At 35.9% G+C, this 23,123-nt stretch overlaps 1 protein-coding gene across 2 annotated transcripts; it reads left to right on the top strand.

The window, feature by feature from the left end:
- The first annotated feature begins 14,129 nt into the window (after positions 1–14,129).
- Positions 14,130–22,924, top strand: rt (Protein O-mannosyltransferase rt). 2 transcript variants are annotated; one of them, XM_089631203.1, is made up of 10 exons: positions 14,130–14,233; positions 14,401–14,577; positions 14,969–15,147; positions 15,617–15,918; positions 16,258–16,432; positions 17,646–17,963; positions 18,737–19,019; positions 19,497–19,764; positions 21,310–21,527; positions 22,340–22,924. In XM_089631203.1, the coding sequence occupies exons 2-10, from the start codon at positions 14,503–14,505 to the stop codon at positions 22,823–22,825; spliced, it is 2,304 nt and encodes a 767-aa protein (XP_089487329.1). In that variant the 5' UTR covers positions 14,130–14,233; positions 14,401–14,502; the 3' UTR covers positions 22,826–22,924. The 2 variants fall into 2 exon arrangements, with proteins under 2 accessions (XP_089487329.1, XP_089487328.1); XM_089631202.1 differs by having other exon boundaries at positions 14,213–14,577.
- Positions 22,925–23,123: the final 199 nt, after the last annotated feature.

Below are 23,123 nucleotides of genomic sequence, written 5' to 3'. Positions count from 1 at the left end.
AATAATAATTACACATCAGAATGAACTTTGCACAAACACCTACTTACCAAAGATACATTATTGTTTTTCTTTCACCATCGTTCGCTAACTGGAAAATTTATTTACTTTTCTTTTTAAAAAATTGATAGATGACGCCGAAATGATTAAAGAATGTAGCAGACTTAAAGATCTACTGACATCAGCAAAAGAAGAATTGGCTACCATCAAGCAGAAAAACTCTGAACAAGCTAAAGAAGTGGCTCTTTTATTAGTAAGTATTTCAAAGTTCCATGTGAGTAATTTACTTTATTGGGGTGTTGTTAGTGATATTAGTATCATTATTCGTATTGATAAATACCAGTATACTAATTATCTTCTGCTCTAACCAAACAGGAATCAAAAGAGACAATTGAAAATGAGTTAATGGCAAAGAAAGTCACCACAAATAAACTTCACAGAGAGCTGGCCGAACTTCGAGAAGCATTATTCAACGTTAGGTATTGGCAAATTATTTGATTTTACTTTGAACTGTAAGCAGAATTCTAATTAATATGGTAGGCAGAGAGGACAGACCAGCAAACAACTCGGTCTTGGCACACACTCCTTGCCTCATTCTTCATACTCTTCTGTTATTCTGACGTGGCATGTCACGGCCCGAATCAAGTACTTGGTTCACTTGGCGACCCCGACTTTTCGCGTCATATTTTCTTCTATATTATCTTCCTACTCCTGTTCTCGTTCATTCGCTCTACATGCCCAAATCATCTAAGCGTCCCTTTCTTAATCTTACTCATTACGCTTTCATCAGCCTTACATTCTTTGCGAATCTCCACATTTATCACCTGATCACGTATGGTTTTAACACACATACGCCCCAGGGATCTCATTTCCACAGCATCCAGTCTACTTTCATCCTTCCTCTGCCAATTGCATGCCTCACTGCCATGCATCAAGGGTAGATATTATGGGGATAGCTAGCCTCGATTCTTTGGAATAAATTTTAGGTCTATTTAAAAAAAACACAAGTCACAACTGCTCCCAACCGTCTGGAGCCAGTGTGACTCTATGGCATCCCCAATTGGGGTATGTTATGAGGCTGAAGGTAGTGTGGCGGGAAGGAGATGGGGGAGAGGAAGGTGGGGAAGTAGCCGGCTATTCAGATCTGGTCACCAAACACGGCCAAAGCTATTTCAAGCGATGTTTCAATTCTGAATGGTGGTCTTACACCAGGGCGACACTGAGAGATCTTCCACTGTGGAACGTACCCCAAATGTACCTTATTTTATTAACATTTTGAAATAACCCAAATTAATCAAATTTTATTTATTGCGCACGCCAGGATTCGAGAACTTACCCATCGACCACGGAGACCAACAGTGCCAACGGTATGATTTAAGATTTTCACGGTCAAAAGTATTTTTTTATTTGTTTTTAGCCTTTAGTCTAAAGAAGGAGTTAGCGCAACACGGCATAACACTCCAAAAACAAATAACAAAAAAGTGCCAACGGTGTTCACTCCTCCGTTAATGGTGTTACCTGCATTTACCCTTCTTTTAATGTCTCTAGCAGCCTTTCCGTCTCTTGTAAACTTCTAGATGGTTATTCAAAACAAAACATTCATATGTATTTTTTATATTTTAGCCAAGAGAGGAATAAATACGAGGGCCTGGAACAGAAGTTGGCTGAGAGTGGACGCTCGGAGTCCCAAGAACAGCAGCTGCACGAGGTACCTACTATTTTTATATAAATATTTTTACATCGACTCGGATACATAGTCTTTTGATTAAATGAATAAGAAACATTCAAAGAGACACACCTTCCTCCGTATAGTTATCGGGAAGACAAACATAATTGACGGGTGCGTTAAAAGACATAATATTAAAATCCACATACATGGGATAGAAAACTAGCGCGGTTCATCCAAATTACAAATTATAATTTTTTTTTGTTTCATTCATTTTATTGATACGATCAATATATGTCATGTCATTTATGCCATGAGAATAAATGGTTTTGTTCATTTTCAATTCAATTATAATTCAATATCATTGTAGGTATAGTCGTCTATCTAAGCAATTACATATACCTAACATGTATTATTTCAGGCTAATCAGTTCATCGCAGCTAAAGTCGAAGAAATACGAAAATTTCAATCCATCATTGCAAGCAAAGACCGTGATAATCAAATTCTGGCGGACCAGATCGTTTTGATGGAAGAACGCCTTAAAATATGCCAGAGGTGCAGAGTCCAGTACGAGAAAAAGATAACGGCCCTTGGAACAGAAGTTCAGTCCTTGAGAAGCGCACAAAAAAGGTATTCCGAAACTTGGTCAGATAGTGTTCTATCCAAATTGAGTGAGGAAATTTCCCAAGTAAAGGACGAAGGACAGCAATATCCCTGGGATGATTTTAATCAGTACCCTTGTCAAACCAATGTGGGTGACCCCATGGGACATGAGTCCGGTGATAACTTTCCATCTGTTAGTGAATTAATCTCTCAGGAAAGGATGAAAATGTACCAGCCCAATAAGGACGAATTGAGCGAGCTTCCGAGCACTGCCAGCAAGTACCAGTGCGCGAGGCGAGATCGGCCGCAAGTGGTGACCATACTGCGGCCCTACCGGAGGGTGCGTCTGACGCCGGAGATGCGCTTACAGCCTATTAGCTCCCTCATGTCAGGCTTGCAACGATCGCGGCAGTCTTGTTCCTCATCTACGGAACAAGCTAAAGCAAAGGATTTATTTATTATGTCCAATAATATGTATAATAAATAGGTTTAACTGATTATTTCTCAGACTCACTTCTTGGCAATCTTTCTAAAGTTATATTTTAAACCGTTAGTGTTTTCGCTGAAATAAAATAAAACTGAATTCTTAACAAATTGTGCTTGTGTGGCTTTCAGGAAATTCGGAATTTTCTAAAGAAGATGAATGTGTCCGGCAGATTTCTCCTACACAATTTGATAATATCGCACAGTGCACGTTTATATTAACTTTAAATTATTTCCAAAATCTGGCGCTTATTAAATGTACAGTTTTACAATAAATTTAGTATGAATTACCTAGGAACTATTTTATTCAGAGCAATTAATTGATTATATTTTTTATACTAGTTACCTAAAAATTAAACAAATATATAATATTTTAGGATTGCAATAATAAGGCCCAGTTGTTTCGCAGATTAACGTGTGACAAAGTCATCAAATGGCCATTCAGCTCCATTTTGATTTTTCCACAGTCGAAAGGTTCCCGTTAAAGTCCGTTTCAGTTTTTAAGCAAAATTCTGATCGGCTGAAGAGGACAACTATCATGTTGTTAAGTTTGGCAGCTTGTTACTACTATTTGATAGAAAGCTGAAAAGCACCTAGACTCAGCTTCTAGCGGAGACTTTTCAAATGTCAATAAAACAAAACGTCGTTGAATGGCCATGTGATGACAATTTTTTTTTTTAAATATTAACTCCACACAGGAGGCCCTGAAGAAAATAATTTCCCTCAGGGCCTATGTCATCTTTGGGGATGCTGTGTGGAGGGTCTTCTTGTGGAGAGGAAGGAGTAAACATGGGTCTCGAAGAGTCCCATGTTGTAGGAGGGAGGAAACACAGAAGCCGGTAGTTCATTCCACAACCGAGCTGTTGAACTTAAGAACGAATCGTAGAGCGACCCGTTCTCATGTGACAAATGTCAACTGTGTACAAATGTTGGGCGCGCGTTTGGCGTGTATCCCGACTACGCACCGGTGCCGAAGGGATCAATGACGCTAGTTCCTCAGAGCATCTTCCATTGTAATACCGATAGAACAAGGACAGCATACCTACCTGACGCCTGTGCTCTAAAGATTGCAGTCCGTTTGTTAAGATTGGGGAATCTATCAAACGGACCGCCCGTTTTTGCACAGAGTCAAGGGTTTTTTTCAGGTATTTAGGGGCTCCGGACCAGAAATGGCTGCCAAATTCGACAGTAGGGCGCACTTGCGATTTGTACAGGGTCAGCAGTTGTGTACTATTAAAGTATCTGCGGGCCCTGTACAGTACGCCCAGCTTCTGAGAGGCCAACTTTACTCTGGCATATAGGTACAATGTTACATTTGTCAATGTCACAATGTTACAATGTTACATTTGAATTTCTGCGAAACAACTGGGCCTAAGTATTTTGATCAATTAACAAAAATGCACATATTAATAATAATAACAGCAGAAAAATACATTGCCGACAATACGTCAAATATAAAATAAAATAAAGTAGTAATATGTCAAAAACGTAACAAAAAACTTGAGTTTCACTTCTCCGCGCTACATAATTTTCGGATAATCGAAATATTTTTTTTGAAAATAATATACCGTATTGATGATTTTTCCTTGGCATTATTATTTATCAATTTTAACGTAATACTAAATAAGTCAACTGAAATTTATGCCCATAAAATTCAACACTCGTCTCAAATAAATAAATAAAAATTGGTTTCTGAAAATAGGTAGAGTTGTTGATCTTTCATCGTGTTACGGGAATATTTTTCCCATGACGAACACGTATTAATAATATTATCCATATTATGCGTAGTGCATTCTGCTATATCGACAGGTGATCGGTAGGTAGTGTGTAAATACAAAAAATATTTTTCTAGCATACAGCTAATGTTATATATTAGAAATAAAGTATACAATCATAATGTTTACCTATTTATGACACACCTAGTAAAAACTTAGTAGATAGTTTTGATAAAACAATATATTTTTACAGCATAATTCATTTGGCATTTTCACGAGCATTTGGTTCCTTAGAACAGGCAATCTGCTCAGTTTGGAACTAATATCAAAAACTATAATGACATGAAATACGCGCAGGAATGCTATTGATACTTGGGCATTCGACAAAGATTAAATAATAAAAAATAAATATATTAAAATACTTCTGTATATAACCTCGCATTCATCAGGGCTGGACTACACTGTAACTAATAAAGTTATATTACATGAATCATTTATTAATCTTGCTCAGAAAACATAATAATTACTGATGTATGTGTTTGTGCAATAATGTAGCTAAGTTGGAGCTAGGTACCTACCATTATATTCGTTCATTGCTACTATTTTCAGTTCGTGTTAACCTGTATTATTAATGAACCCAACCGAGTAGGTAGGAACCGAATTATAATGCCGCCTATATTATTAATGAACCCAACCGAGTAAGTAAGAACCAAATTATAAGACCATCTGTATTATATTATATGTGTTATAATTTGTCTGTAAACAAATTTATTAAATAAATAACATACAATATAAAAGACAATATATTTAATTTTAATTTTATTTTATTAATTTCAACGCCCTGGTGAGCTTTTACATAACATAACATACGGAAACATTTTTAAATGGAAAAAGATAGACTGTAAAAATAAAAATAAAAGTATACATAATATGAAAGGTAGGTAGGTGAATAGATAAGTTAAGGTAGAGTTAATTCATTGCAATAAAAGAGAAATAAACTAGTAGGTATGTTAACAATTACAAAATTACATGTGAATGGCTAAATGTGATACATGACAAAATTTATTTATTTGTTTGTTCACGCCTTGACGGCTTTTACATGCAAGGTAAATCATACAGGAGCATTATAACAAGTATATAGCATCATAAGAAGTATAACATAGTAAATAAAATAATAAGCTGAGCATGAAAGACATAAGTAGGCACAACACAGGTAGGTATTAGTATACGATAAGTAAATTGTATATTGTACCTATACCTAGCTCTCTAATTAAAAATTTAGGCGTATTAGATCTATCAAAAAAATTATATATAAAGATGTAAAAGTCGGTCATTTTGAATACATGTAGGATAACAAAAGATTTTGTAAATATTTATGTTGAGGGATCAGTAGGATTTATAGGCCCTGTTAGAAGTTCTACCAATCCAAACCCTCTGATATGAAAATATCTGGAGTCGGTGAATTATTTTCCCATTTGATCTCTGATGAGTTGACGTGTTATATTATAATTTTACTGGTCTTCCATTAAAAGCCTTAGCTTGTGAATGGAAGAAGAGTTAACATTTCACATATTATGTACAAATAAAGTCACGTGTACAGTTAATACAATGCAGTTAATACAGTTAGTACATTTCATATAATTACAATTACTATTTACTATAATCATGTATTTCAACCAGGAGTTCAACCAGCAAATACTTATTTGGGCTCAGGCTACAGTACATTCAGCAATTATAATTGTCACAATATTACACAAAACATAATTACAAACATACTCGAAGCATACCGGTTGGCAGTGGTGTAAAACATTTTCTAGCGATTTATAAAAGTAGGTAATATTCTTGTAATTTAAAATATATGATTTGTTTTTTTTTTTATGTACGTAAGTTTTTTTTGTTGTTTGTTTTTGGGGTGTTATGCCGTGTTGCGCTAACTCCTTCTTTAGCCGACGTTTCGGACAGCGTTGCAGTGTCCATCATCAGGGCAGATCCGGTAGATCCGAAGATGTGTCTACCGGATCTGCCCTGATGATGGACACTGCAACGCTGTCCGAAACGTCGGCTAAATAAGGAGTTAGCGCAACACGGCATAACACCCCAAAAACAAACAACAAAAATGCTTTTGGCCGTGAGAATCTAAAAACTTACCGTACGTAAGTTTGTTATTATTATGACAAAAATAAAAGGTACACAACAATTACATTACAATTACAAAAAGTTTCATCAACACAAGTTGTCTCGGATATAATCAATACAGTTGGAAACACACATGATCCAGATTCCCCATACAGATACAAGAAAATGATTCTATAACATGCATACAACCAATTGCACATAAACAATATAACGCATTACCTAGTAATTTAAAACTTCCGGCAACAAACAAAAAAACACTGGCAAAAGCTCTTAAGGTTAAACGCAACGCTCGTTGTATTCTACGTGTTCACAGATGGCGTTAATTAATTAATTTTGTTTAAATACGCTTTTGCAAGGTATTGCTTTACAATATTAAGACAAATCATTTGTTTGCGCCCGTATATACGCAATATGAATATGAATCAATAGTTTTGTTCGTTTAAAGACTTAATTCTTTCGAGAAAGGCACACAAATACAATATTTTACCGATGATTCAATCCAATATTGTATTTGTATGCCTTTCTCGATAGAATTGAGTTTTTATATGGACAAAACTATTTATTCATATTCATATTGCGTATATGAGGGCGCAAACAAATAATTTGTCTTAATACTGTAAAGCAATACCTTGCAAAAGCGTATTTAAACAAAATTAATTAATTAACGCCATCTGTGAACACGTAGAATACAACGAGCGTTGCGTTTAACCTTAAAAGCTATTTCCTTAACAGTTTCATTAATGACTAACACAATCTTTCTCTAGAACTCCATAATAACATCTGCGTTTATTTATTTTAATGTATTTATTTTAATGTATTTTATTTATTTGCCTTGTCCTTTCTAATGTTGTCTTTCCCGAAATAAGTTTTATAAACTCATTGGGAATAATACATTATTATTTTTTTATCATTTTGTAATGTATTACCTTGTAATAAAAAAAAAAAATTACATAATAAAAATTCAAGACCCGTTATATTCATACTAATCGAACAACAATATGAGATGAGTATTGAGATTCGAAGAATACGTGTAAACAAATGAAATAGCTATATTAACGACCCACTAAAGTACGTCCACTGGACCTATTAGTTCAGTGATACCAATGGCGCTGTCTCAGTGACGTATCTTCACTCTATTAATTCATCTAAGAACTTATATATGCTTAGGCATGTCTAAGCATTTCAACCATGTCTATTAAATACATTGCTAGCAAGCGAAAGTTAACTATATACATAGTCAAAATATGTGTAAAGGAATAAGTACTAATAAGTACCTACCTAGAAATGCCTAGAATTACTTTGTGTTTGAATTATGAATTTTTATTTTATTTTATACGCTTTTCAAATGTCATTGATGTGTTGTCTTGGTTACAAATTAAACAGCATTATTTTTTTCTCGCTATGTGGCTGACATTTGAGTAATTGATATATTTAATTTGCTTAATAATAAAAGATCGACAAATCAACATTAAATGTCGTTTCTTTGATTTCAGAGCAATACATCGTTTAATTTGTCTTATATATCCTTACGATATTTAACTCGGAAAATGCTGGAACTCTATTTCATATTCAAACTCCATAATAGAAACCATTTTTTTATTATTTTTTATGCAAAACCTATTCTCTAAGGCAAAACATTATTTTTAATATCGCGTCACAGAAAAAGATGGCACATTTTAATGCCTTACTGTGACACGTGTTATTTGTGAGTAGATAAAAGTAATCAAGGGAGTAATAATTAATTTTAAAAAGGCTAACGCTTTCTGCTCGTTTCCATGTGCGTGTTTCGTTGCATTATTTGAATTAAAAAAGGATAATCGTATTTGTTAATGGCGTGCAAATGTACATGATAATAAATTAAACAATATTATTGAAAAAAAATGGTAAAATTCGGTTTATGGGAGTCACTCGAATAACCGAAATTGAACTTGATTTAGACTAATTTAGGGCTGGGGAATCCGAATCTGTAAGAATTAGGTGGGGGTCGGCACTATTAACTGAGTTATAGGGTTTTGAAATTTCGTACGCGATACATAGAAACCATGTTTTATTTGTCAATTATGACATAAGAAAATCAAATTAATGACTTTTTAATAGTCTCACATTTCAGAAGTGCCAACCAAAAAATAAAAAGTGTTGCCATATAATAATAATATCAATGCATGGAAAATTCAGAAAATTAAATATCATTTGCCAGATTTGTAGTTTATTATTTAAAATCTTGTAAATATTAAATTTATACATACATATATGTATATATATGGCAACACTTTTTATTTTTTGGTTGGCACTTCTGAAATGTGAGACTATTAAAAAGTCATTAATTTGATTTTCTTATGTCATAATTGACAAATAAAACATGGTTTCTATGTATCGCGTACGAAATTTCAAAACCCTATAACTCAGTTAATAGTGCCGACCCCCACCTAATTCTTACAGATTCGGATTCCCCAGCCCTAAATTAGTCTAAATCAAGTTCAATTTCGGTTATTCGAGTGACTCCCATAAACCGAATTTTTTCAAAAAAAAAATTAATATTAATAATACGGGCGGCATAGTCCAGTGGTAACGCATTGGACTGCCATTCCGAAGGTCGCGGGTTCGAACCCGGCGTGCGCAAATAAATTTTATTTGATTAATTTGTGTTATTTCACAATTAATTAATTAAAATAATATATAGTATATTTGCGGCATGTTCCAGAGTGGAAGATACTACCAGTATCGCCCTGGTGTAAGACCACCATTTAGAATTGAAACGTTGCTCCAAATGGCTTTAGCCGTGTTTAGTGACTAGATCTGAATAGCCAGGTACTTCCCCACCTTCCTCTTTCCCTTCCCCACTTAACTTCAGCCTCACAACATCCCCTAATTGGGGATGCCATAGTCTCACTGGCTCCAGACGGGAGCAGTTGGGACTCTTGTGAGGTATTCACTATAAAAAAAAAATTAAAAATTAGCCTAATAATAATATGGTAGTTGAGAAAATCGCCAAAAATGTAATTTTTTATTTATAAAAAATGTAAACTCAATATGAAACAAAACGTGACACAGAATAATTAAAAAACGGTAACGATCTCAACTGGGAATCGAAGATCTCTTGCCAAAATCTCTTACCTGTTTATTTTTTGGTGTCTTCTGTTTCATGTTTCGGTGACATGATTTAATAATATTATTTTCTTCTTCATTGATATATTACATTGATGGGTATAACCTTCGAAAGTTATTAAAAGAAAAGTTATTAGAATAAAATTGAAAATAGGTATCCCATATAAATAAAAATCAGATATGTTAATCCAAGACACCATCTAGGTTACAAATAAATTCTTTAGAACTTTGTAATTATTCAAAAGGATGGCTGCATAAAAATAAGCCGAAAAAGTATAGTTGAACATAATATTATTAATTCTGAATTTCAAATATGAGATCGACAAAATATCGTAAAATAATTAGGTTCCAATGGCCGAGTGGTTAGAGGCGTTCTCCGTGTAAGACAGAGATCGTGGATTCGATTCCCAGTTGAGACAATTACCTTTTTATTTTTCTGTGTCTTGTTCTGTTTCATGTTTATTAGTATTATATTCTTCTTTAATTACATTGACGCGCATAAAAAAGTTATCAAAAGTTGTTAAAAGAAAAGTTATTCCAATAAAATTGAAACAATATTACTTTGAATCACTGTATTTTTATCAAACTAATTATAATGCCACCTGTGTTATGAATCCTCCTAACATAGTAAGTAAGCAACTAATTATAATGCCACCTGTGTTATGAATCCTTCTAACATAGTAAATAAGCAACTAATTATAATGCCACCTGTGTTATGAATCCTCCTACCATAGTAAGTGAGCAACTAATTATAATCAGTTTCAGTTTCAGTGCCGGTAAACCGGGCGTTTATTTAAGGTTTTTATTTTTTTATATTAACCTGTCCGGTGGTATGACCGTACAGGTACGGTGAGAAAAAAAATCCTCGTAAGGAGTATGACCGTACCCGTACGGTTGCGCCTAAAATTAATTAACTATTGAATTTCTTCCGGAAAACCGATAGTTACTGCTATCTAGGGACAATTTGTCATAACTTGCGAAAGTTTTTATCGATTTAGGTACATTACCAACGGAGTTATTCACAATTAAAATATTCCGTGACGTCACCGTCTGGCAGTTGGTGGTAAACAACATTTTTATTGCGAGCGACGTCTTTTGTGAAGTGAAATTTGTGGTTTTTGTTTGTTTTTACACTGAATAACCTAATCATCTTGCATTAAAAATTACCTCACGTGTTTGAATGTGAATATTTATTACATATATTGTACCGACAGTGTTTGTTTTCAGTTTGAATACAGTTTTTGACAGTTTGAACAAAATTCAATAGTGAATCTTAGTGTTATGAACTATTTGAAATATTATTCGTTATACTGTATACACACTATGAGCGGGAATGGTATTTTTCCTCGCGGCCGACTGGTGCTTATCGGCGGGACGGGAAAAAATATCCTTTACGCCGGCTCCACTTCAAAGGCGAGGAAGGTAAAGTTACCCCATTATTTCCCGTGACTATTTAATCTAAACGCTTGAAGACATTACAAACTACACACACATGTAACAAAAAAAAGATAAGCCGTTGTTTCTTTTATGTACACACATACTTTTGCGCAGCTCAATGAGAGATTGCGCGTAATAATTAGGCAATTTTATCGTGTTAAATTTCAAAGATTGTTTGTTAGTTGAACTGGGAATATGAGTACCTATTATATTTTTATGGCGTCTTATAAATTCATTGGACCTTTACTTTTATGAGATAATCCCGAGGATGTTATGACAATAATCATTTCCTGAATGAGAGATAACACAAAAATTGTTTAGCAATTGGATGTATTCCCGGTACTCGTTACTTGTGAAGATAGAGTGGCGCTAATATACACGTGCTTTAGTTATGATATATAGAGTTACAAAACAGACGTGTTTTTAGTGGAATTTATTTAATTGATATTTTCTTTTACCCTTCAAAAATTTCTTCAGATACTAACGAAAGGGATGAGGATATATTTTTGTGCTAATCGCGAAAAACATCCGCTATAGGCTAGAGTCTATTGTTTGAAACGCCCGACTACAAAGTGTTATTATCATTGACATTTTATTATTTTAGGTTATTCATAATTTGGACAGTGTTTTACTGTGATTTGACTTTGTGATTCGTATTGATAACTAGTTCAATTTATATATTTTACTTTTATAAAAAAATGGTTAACCCTTTGAATGAACAAGACATTGCTGACATTTTAATAGAAAGTGAAGATGAAGATGTTTACGAGGATCTTTATGATTTGCCAATACATTCAGATAGCTCATCCGACGAATCTGATGGGGATGAAACTTTCCCTAGTTGTTCAACATCCAAAAAGAGAAAAGTTGATCATCGTAAATGGGATCAGGGTAAGTTTACGCCCATTATTCATGAATTCGATTCAACTAACTCAGGTATAAGAGCAAATATTCCCGTTAGAAACTGAACTCAACGACAATGCCATGTGTGTAGACATACGAAAAAGAAGTGACACGAAATATATGTGCACCGACTGCAATCTTGCATTTTGCGTATATCCATGTTTCGAAGACTACCATACGAAAAAGCAGTTTTAGTTAGTGAAGACAATTTTATTCCTAAGATAGTGTACATAATAATTAGAATAGTGTTATTTTTATCGTAATTATTGACTGCATATACATTGTATACCTATGTTTAATTTTTATAATGAAAATACAATAGTATAAGTGTAAATAATAATACGTATATGTTAGTGTGTATAAAGAGTCGTTCTTCCCCCCTTGGCTTCATTAAAATTGTGGTAAGTGAATCTGATTTTTATTAAGTAAAAACAAAAATCTGCTCCGATTTCGATGGTTGGCGATTTCTGCAAAATTGTTTTTATTTTTTCCTTCTAAATAGCTTAGTATTTGTTTTTTCGTGCTAGTTTCTAAGGATTTTATTTTTATTTTTTTATACTCTACGAGGTGGCATTTATTTTTTTCTATATTTTGATTGTTGAAAAAACTCCCTCCAGCGGGACCGTTTTCTTTCCAGAAACTCACCACCGGACAGGTTAACTCCACACAGGAGGCCCTGAAGAAAATAATTTCCCTCAGGGCCTATGTCATCTTTGGGGATGCTGTGTGGAGGGTCTTTTTGTGGAGAGGAAGGAGTGAACATGGGTCTTGAAGAGTCCTATGTTGTAGGAGGGAGGAAACACAGAGGCCGGCAGTTCGTTCCACAGACGAGCTGTTGAACTTAAGAACGAATCGTAGAAGCGACCCGTTCTCATGTGACAAATGACATTTTTATTTTTAAAATAGTTTTTTGGGCCAGTGAGTGAATGGAGTAGGCCGAGAGCAATTATATTGTCTATGATTGCATCTTATTTTTAAATGGCCTTGAGATTTTTATACCTTGTCTACTGCTCCGCTCCGCACGGTAAGTACTGCTTGTATATCTGTGGTTAAGTACTGTATAATTCTGTTACATACAAAAAGCCCGAAGATATCGATCTAGAGAGTGGTGAGTGGTTCATTTATGACCCATGGCAGGGGCATTTAACTAAGCTTTGGCCTTGAAACTCATTTGAAACCGCCACGCCCACCTCAAAATTCTTATAGAAAACGAATAATATGGCTAAAAGCTCAGATCTCATTGGTGAGAAAAGAAGGATTGGTTTGATCTCTCGCTCTCTACTATAATGACTCGTGTAACAGAAAGAGATGACGGAATTTTGCCGTTTGACAGTTTCAAATCATTCAAACAAAATGAGTGTGGTTTATTTATACACGCGGGTTGTCATTTGCTGCCGAAATACTATCATTTCCGTCGAAAATATTGCGTGTTAAAGTTGTTCGTGATATAAGTCAATATAAGCCAGTATAGTGTTAGCGAGTTACAAACATATATTCAACCTACCTACGTAAGTTCAAGTTTAAAGTGAATTGACAGTTTTTTAGGTTATTCGTTCGGTTTTTTTGAACAATGCTTCATACTTGGCATATGTCTTCCTCCACAACGTATAAATGTTATTTATTATATCGATAAACTCATTCATGTTATTGATTAGTGTTATCCTGTATTATCTTATTGTTTTGGTGAAATTAAAGATTTTTAAACATATGTAACCATGAGTTCATGAGGCTGAAAAATGTCGGAATTCTTCGTCGTACTGTCGGACAATCATGTTTTGGAAATTTTCTTCAGTGTTTTTGCAAATTTCTTGTCATTTTGGGTTTCTTCTTCTCAGATTAACAAGTTTCATCTTAAGGAAATGCACTGTAAAAGTTTATTTTCTTAGTCAGATGAACCTTGCCCTTGGAAAACATTTCGACATTTTTCTGCTTCAAGGACATTTTTATTTTTACAATAGTTTTTTTGGGCTAGTGAATGAATAGAGTAGGCTGTGAGCAATTATGTTGTCTATGGTCGCATCTTTTTTTAAATGGCCTTGAGTCTCCTCTACCTTGTCTACTGCTCTGCTCCGCACGGTAGGTACTGATTGTATATCTGTGGTTAAGTACTGTATAATTCCGTTACATACAAAAAGCCCGAAGATATCGATCTAGAGAGTGGTATATTGTGGATGTGGTATATTTATGGGTATTATATTCCAACTCCGGTATTGAAAGTTATGCGAGTCCCGTTATTTTATTCATGTAATAATAATGTGGACGTTTGTTGATGAACGAACACGAGTACCTATTTTATAACGTTGTCATATTTTGTATTACTTTTAACCTTTATGTCGTTTTAAATGTTTATTACAGAAATCAAAATTTTTTTTCGTTTTCATCAAATATCGTAGGCAAAACTAAAAGTGAATAAGTTTAAATAATGTAGTAAAAGTTTAGTTTTATACAATTATTATTATGCCTAAAATGAAGGTGCAGGAAGAAGTTGTACTGAACAAAACAAATTTCAAGAACAGTGATTCTCAGAAGCAGGTAAAGCATTAAAAACTCTTTCCAACAGTAAGAATAATATATGAATATCTTTTGATTTCGTTTTAGTATTGATTTTAACATTCCTCTAATTACTAAATTCCTAGCTCAGATAAAGATTCGAATTTTTGTATATTTTTCATTCCATAAATTTGACATAGGCTCATAAAATTAAAGTTTTTGGTATAATATAATGGTGATTTTCGAGATGAACTTGCGCAAAGTGTCCTAGAATGTATCACAGGATATCGTTTGGTAAATACATTACTTGAAAAGGAAATGTAAATAAACCATTATCTCACTAATACTGAAATCTACACCCATTTACAAATTCTAAACAACTAAATGAACTGCCCACCACATTTCTAGAATAGTAATGCTTTTTTTCTTACAGACAAATGGAACCAAAGAGAAAGATGTTGATATTCAAGAATCAATCACTTTGGAGAAAAAACCTTTACCTTCCACAAACAAATTCTGCATTAATTTTGAAGTAGACATGATGGCTTTCATTCTGTTTGGAATTGGTTTACTCACTCGATTTTATAAATTACAGGAGCCTAGAAATATAGTGTAAGTAACATTAATAATATAATATTATATTCTTCATCATATTCATAATTTTCATTCCCTTATCTTAGTTCAATCGGGAACCCATCGCTTCAACGAGAACGTCCCTGTCTTGTGCACCTTTAGCTGCCTCAATCCATTGCAGGCCCAGTGTCTCTCCGCACAGCTTCTTGAGTTGCTTTCCTCTAATAAGTCTGGCGCACCGAACTGGAATTTAATTCCTATTGAAATTTAACAGTAAAAAGTCATCTTAAAATTCATGAAAAAGTATTGACTGATTAACATACATACATCTTCTTCCCCTTATCTATTCGGGTCGGTGGACTATCACATCAACGCAGAGCCTCCAGGAAACCCTGTCCTGCGATACATCAGCAGCCTCTGTCCATAGCAGGCCCTCTCGTCGCACCGTCTGCAGTTGTTTTTTCCAACTATGTCTGGACTTAATTAACATAACATTAATTAATTCTAGATTTGATGAGCTTCACTACGGCAGATATGTGACGCTGTACATGAAAGGAATATTCTTCTTCGACTCACATCCCCCGTTTGGCAAGCAGCTCCTGTCTGCCGCAGCCCATCTGGCCGGGTATACAGGAAACTTCACCTTTGACAAGATCGGAAGTCCATATCACGATTCCGTCCCAATTTATGCCATGCGCATAGTTCCAGCATTCTGCGGAAGCTTGCTTGTCCCTCTTACGTATAAAATAATGCTTCACCTGAAGTCCTCGGAATGGACAGCTACTCTGGCAGCCATATTAGTGATTTGTGGTAAATAAATTATAGACAATATTTTATTATTATAATAAGGAGGGCATAATGCATAGCTCCTTTAGTACTATTTCCCATGTTTCACCTTTCCCGTTAAAATGTTCAGGATTCAAATAGTGGGAAAATACGGTAGGTATGAAAGGTTGAAACGATAGCTCAGTGGTTAGAGCGGGCACCCGAAAAGGGTGGGTCTCAAGTCTCAATATTATATTATAACAGAATAGGTCTCAACAAAAACTGTCTCAAAATGGATCCCTTTTTAAAATTTGACATTTTAAAAATACTGGTTAGGTTTAGTAATGGCTTTATATACCTGTCATTTGATCATTTTTCTTTCAGATAACGCATTACTGACCCAGTCCAGATTCATGCTGATGGAATCTATTTTATTGGCATTTGGTTTGTTTGGACTATTGTGCCTTCTGAAGTTTAAGGATCACCACGAGAAGCACAACGGCTCCATCTGGTGGATGTGGCTCATACTTGGCTGTGTATCGCTGACATGTTCACTAAGGTATGTCTATATTTACTATTGTGTATTATAACTATCAGCTAAAATGCTCAAACCCATAAAAAGATATTTTACTGAATACCATTGCCATATGATATATACCGATAAGATTATTTTATTTCTATATTACAAAGCGGAGACGGTTTTTTAGATGCTGTAATTACTACTATGTACCCATGAGCACTCAGGCCATAGATCCAGTGTGCTATTTCACCTCATTCTTTTTTTTAACAGTAACACATTCCCTTTGATAAAGTTCATCAGGGTTGGGTATGTGGCTATTTGTCTTGATTCCTCAATGTGCCTTCCTAGGTATCTGAGCCTTGTTCCCATCAAGGCAGGATATTGGCACCATAGGTTGGGATAAACATGGCATGTGTTAGGATAAACGGTGGTTTTACGGGGTGGTTTGATATCACAAAAGGTGTTAAACTAGGCTGCGTAATGTCATCGTGGTTATTCAATCTATACATGGATAATTGTATGCAAGAATTGAAAGATGTGGGATTGGGCGCGAATTTGAATAATTTGAAAGTATGTTGCCTGTTGTATGCTGATGATGTGGTGCTGATTGCTAATAGTATAGATGATCTACAGTCTCTCGTGCCTAGGATGAACGAAGTATGCATGAAGAATGAGTTAATGATGAATGTAAGTAAGTCTAAATTAATGGTGTTTGAAAGAGAGAGTACGAAAACAGTGTGCAATATAATTGTGAATGAAGAATACTTGGAGCAGGTGGATGAGTTTGTGTATTTAGGAAGTATGTTTACGAGAGATGGGAAGGCTGACAGAGATATTGAAAGAAGGGTAAATGCAGGTAATTCCATTAATGGAGGACTGAACGCCGTTGGCGCTAACAAAAAATTGTCCAAAGAAGCAAAGTTAGCAGTCCACAACGGAGTGCTGGTACCTACCTTGATGTATGGAAGTGAGGCGTGGAACTGGCAAAGAAAGGATGAAAGTAGATTAAATGCTGTTGAAATGAGATCCCTGAGGCGTATGTGTGGTAAAACCATGTTTGATCATGTGAGGAATGTGGAGATCCGCAAAGAGTGCAAGGCTGATGTAAGCGTAATGAGTAAGATTAAGAAAGGGACCACCTTGACCAAGAAAACCACCTTTTAATATAAAACATATTTCATTCCCACTCTTTCTTGATAAAATAGTAATAAAATGAATACATGCCGTCCTAAAACAAGCTTTTTATTTTCAGTGTGAAATATTCCGGATTCTATTCGTACCTTATGGGCCTATTCATAATCGGGAGAGTATTCTGGAATCTCTTGGGCAACCGAACTATTCAGACAAGACTTGTAGTGGGTCAATTCTTTCGAATGGGCATCGCGATACTAGTCATACCCATCATGGTGTACCTGGCCATTTTTGCGGTCCATCTGAACCTCTTGACAAAGGCTGGCCCTCATGACAGTGTCATGACCAGTGCGTTCCAAGCCTCGCTGGAGGGAGGGCTGGCTAGCATTACAAAAGGGCAGCCGATATATGTGGCACATGGATCACAAATAACTCTCAGGTTTGAGCTTATTATTAATTATAAATATATTTAAAACAGAACATTCAAGACAAGTGAAGAAAAAGCACAAACACACCTAACCTATTATTTTGATTTAGTCACTCTTTTTTTTCTGGTTACATAGCACTTCAAACTGTGATGAACGCACCTTAGTTTCAACTGCCAGTGGGAATGTGTTCCTCAATTTGGGGTATGTTGTTAAGCTGAAGAAAATGGAGCTGGGAAAGAGAAAGGTTCAGATCTGGTCATAAGCATGACTAAATCCGATCAAGCAAAGTTTCTAGTCTGAATACCCAAAAGTGGAAAATACTCTCATTATTGTCCTGCTAAGAGATCACAATTTCAGAATCTAAACGTTGATTGAAATGGTTGTAGCTTCGGTGAGAATTTTTATCTTTTGCGCTAGCTTAACGCTGCATTTTATGTGGGCGAAGTCCTTGCGAACATGATTTCAATTTGTTTGAATTTGAATTCGTTCCAAGAGGAATGAAATCGCAGTTGCATGGACTTTGCCCACGTAAAAAGCAAAAGATACAGACTCCTCCGAATACCCAGGGCCTTCCACTTCCTACTGCCACAAAACATTACCTTAATTAGCGATGCCATAGTCTTACTAGCTCCGAGCAGTGGTTGCTTCTGTGAATTAAAATCATACCCTTCAGTTGAGAAGGGAACAACTCTTCTTGATTCATTGCCTATTTGCTGAGGGTGGTGGTAATGAGGTATGTATTAAAATATTGTTAGGTGGGAATATACTTTTTTTTGTTCCCCAGGCACACACACGGGCGTACATGCTGGCTCCATTCTCACGCCCACGTGTACCCCATCCGATATCCTGACAAGCGAGGCTCCTCGCACCAGCAGCAGGTGACTTGCTACAGCTTCAAGGATGTCAACAACTGGTGGATTGTTAAGCGACCGGAGAAAAACGACCTGGTGGTGGAGTACCCCATAGACGCTATAAAGCACGGAGACGTGATACAACTGGTGCATGGCATCACCAGTAGAGCTCTCAACTCTCACGATGTGGCTGCCCCCATGTCTCCTCAGTGTCAGGTATTCTACATCTTCATGAACCTTCTCCGTCTTCGTCCAGCTTTGGACATAGATCAACCCCAAATCACTCCAGTTCACCCCTTTAAACCTCTTACAAGATTTGTCCTCATTTGGGACAGGTACTTATTTTTGCGAATTTGAAACTGCAGTATTTTAGTTCATACACATACAAGTTAAAGAACTACAGTTCATCTAGTGGCCCCCTGTATACATTATTTTGTTTTTCTAACCTTGAAATGTATTTTCTAAACAATGATGTAAAAAACAAAATAAAAAAAATTACCACATTCAGAACATGTAAAAATACTTTCCAAAAATCATCTTTTAACGTCCTAGCAGACTGGTGCCGGTTGCCAGGTTGTTATTTCAAGAAGGCTGCCCGGCGGTTACTGCACAACCCATCTTGTAGGATAGTGGAAACACAAAAGTCCATTCTCTCACAAATTAAAGTGACCAATAAGATTTGTTTACTTTTAGGAAGTGACCTGCTACATTGACTACAACGTATCGATGCCCGCTCAGAATCAGTGGCGGGTGGACATCATCAACCGAGAGGACGAGGGCACGCAGTGGAGCACCATCCAGTCCCTGGTGCACCTGATCCATGTCAACACCGGCCTGGCCCTCAAGTTCAGCGGCCGCCAGCTCGGAGACTGGGGCTTCAACCAACACGAGATAGTGGCCGACAAGGTCATCAGCCAGGACGATACCATATGGAATGTCGAGGAGCATCGGTATACTAAAAGTGAGGATTCCTTTCAATATGTATTATTATATTTCAACTTTACTACGATACGGAAGACAATACAATAATGTCTTGTCCCTGCTCCGTGAACAGCTACGACCGTGCAGGGCAGGACAATGGGAGAATACAACAATTCTACCGTAGTTCAAATGAGCTTTGGTATCATGAAATTTTCACTGCTTTTTCTGTTTGGAATTTCAAGGTCAACGCAATTATGTTTAGCTCGCAATTTCTTTTTCATTACGAGTTATGGAGCTTTTAAATATCCATTTATCTGTCTAAAAATAAGATGATTATTATTGTATCTTTACTATGTTGCAGAGATCTGATTTTATGAATTAAGAAAACCCTCAAACAGTGAGAAAATCATGAAATTTTCTGTGTGTCCAATATTCGTATTTGTAAAGAAACAGATAGGATTTACATAGGGCGTGTCTAAATATTTAAAATCCATTGAATTTAGACAACAATCACTTATTATTTCAAAGTGACCTTGACACACTGATTTAGTGACTAAGCAATGATTTAGTTTGAAACAGGAAAGTTCACTTTCTAAAATCAAAGCCAAATGATTCAATGATTGAACATTTACTACACTGTTATTTTCAGAGATGTGCTTTATTTCAAATAAATCCATTTTAAATGCTTTTCTAAAAACCATTTTGCATTTTGCATTTTAAATGCTTTTCTCAATGCATTTTCCATTTTAAATGCTTTTTTGCAACATTCTTCCTACTATCTTCACTCATCTTTTTTTCATAAGCCCCAAATATCAGTCGGTCCTCAACCTCGCCCTCGCCATGAGAGATAATTTCCATGTGTCAAGTTGCTCCCTGGTGGGAGCCCTGGCAATTGAGTGATACCATTACAAAACATACTGATTCAAATACTGAACATGGGGCCATGACGCTGTAATATTAAATGTTAGATAGCAGTTTCTATGTTTTTACGTTGGCAAAATTAGTCCCGCGCAAATTTTTTGTGGTTTCATAATCTGTAGTCGTGGTGTTTTTGGATTTACCATCATGTAATATGTTTGTTCTACATTGATGTCCATTATTAGATTCCAAAATTGTTTAAAAATTTATTCTTTAATCATTTTAATTGTTTGACCTGAGAAACCATTTTGCATTTTCAATGCATTTTGAAAATAGGTATTTTGCATTTTGCATTTGAAATGCATTTCTAAAAACCATTTTGCATTTTCAAATGGAAAAGTTTTGACCCATTTCCATTTTGCATTTCAAATGGTTTTGGGTACCCATTTTGCACATCTCTGGTTATTTTTAAGCAAATACCGCACAAGAGTCCCAACTGCTCTTTACTAGCTAGAAATGGTTATGACCTATGGCATCCCCAATTGACTGAAGAGGGTGCTATTCAGATCTGGTCACTAAACATGGCTAAAGCCATTTAAAACAATTTTTCGATTCTGAATGGTGTTCTTTGTGAGAGAATCTACCACACTACTAGGGAATGTGTTGGTATAATATTACATAATTGTATTTTATATTTTTTAATTTTGTTGATGTTTTGATGATTTAGCCGATGACAAAAAGGAGAGAGAAAGGCAGCTTGTATTTGCGGAAATGATCCCTACAAAACCCACCACCCTTTCCTTCTGGGAGAAGTTCCTAGAGCTGCAGTACAAGATGATATTCACGAGTCAAGAGTATGTGCAGAACCACATGTTCTCCACCGAGCCCCTGGAATGGCCCCTGCTCACCCGGGGCATTGCCTACTGGGTCTCGTCGGAATCTAATGTACGTAACAATGATACATTTCAAATTATTACACTAAACTGTTCAAAACAGGTTAGTCTCTTCAAATTGGCCACATCTTGGTCAGCGCGCACTCGCCGATGTTTGGGCACCACCGCCCTGGGAACCATTTATTGGATAACCAACACCTCTGCCATAGGTCACCCCAAGTGGTTCGCTACGTTTGGTGACTTAGCAGGGGTGCCCGGGTTCATCGGGTGTGGTGTGTTCAGGATGCGCCTGCCCAACATCGTGGCGTGCCAGATCGGGAGAGGCTGGTTTGGGGAAACCCTTTGACCTCTCCAACTGATCTCTTTTGACCCATCGCCTTACATCATTCCTCCGTTACTCCTGGACACACTGATCTATAGATTCCTACACACCCCTCATACCTTTTTCCTTCCCAGAACTTGCTTTCCTTAAAAAGACCCTCAGCATTCCCAAAGATGACATGGAACTGAAATTATTTTCCTCAGGGCCTGCTGTGTGGGGTTAATGTGGAAATCCCATCTGCTCCTGACCATCTGGAGCCAGTGAGACAGTGGTTAGGTTAGTATTCCCAAATTGGGTAGTGGGAAGGCGATGGGAAAGAGAATGGTGGGGAAATACATGGCTATTCAGATCTGGTTACCAAACATGGCTGAAGCCATTGCAGGCAAAATTTCAATTCTGAATGCTGGTCTTACTGGACCCATAAATTTCCACTCTGCCACGGGGGTCGTTGAAACAGTACCGCACTAATGAGCAAAGATAATGTACAATGCCTTTACTTGAACTTTGCAAATAAGTAATAAAATTGTATTTTTCTATTGCAGGCGCAAATTCACCTTATTGGCAATCTAGTGATATGGTATTCCACATCTCTCAGCTTGTTTATCTACTGCGGCTTTATGTTCTTCTACCTGATCCGACAGAGGAGAGGATGCTACGACATCCCGGAGAAGAGCTGGACACAATTTGTATCTGTCGGAGAAGTCTGTCTCGTTGGCTACCTCTTCCACTTCATCCCCTACTTCTTCATGGAAAGAACTCTGTTCCTTCATCATTATCTACAAGCTTTCATTTACAAAACCCTTCTCCTGGCTGCTGTCATAGAACACATATACATATTTATCCTGACCAAAACCTACAAAGGTTTAGCATATTGTTTTGTAATTCTAGTATGTATTTGGTTAGGGTATGTTGTGCACACATTTTACAAATTTTCTGTGTTGAATTATGGAATAAAAGATTTGAGCGAAGAAGACCTTGTCAATCTGCGATGGAGAGATACATGGGACTTTATCTTACATAGAAAGTGACCTTTTTATTCATATATTTTATAAAAGACTAATTATTTATACTGTTGTTGAATTATGTACTCGGATATGTGCTATTTATTTTTTCTAAATACATTTTTATGAAACTAACAAAATGAACCTTTTCATGAATTAACAATGTTCACTTTCGTTACAAAATCCTGTCTGTAAGATTAATCTTTTCCATACTAAGTTGTTATTTACGTATTACAACATTACCAGATACAAAACAAGCTATAAAAAATTCTCATCAACAATGGTCAAAAGAGAAATAGAATAGAAAAAATAATAAAATACAAAA

This window comes from Hesperophylax consimilis, chromosome 4 (genome assembly GCF_061612785.1).
Source record: "Hesperophylax consimilis isolate HC1 chromosome 4, BYU_Hcon_1.0, whole genome shotgun sequence".
Taxonomy (NCBI): Eukaryota; Metazoa; Arthropoda; class Insecta; order Trichoptera; family Limnephilidae; genus Hesperophylax; species Hesperophylax consimilis.
The sequence above is the reverse complement of the archived record's forward strand: the minus strand, read 5'-3'. Positions and strand labels throughout refer to the sequence as shown.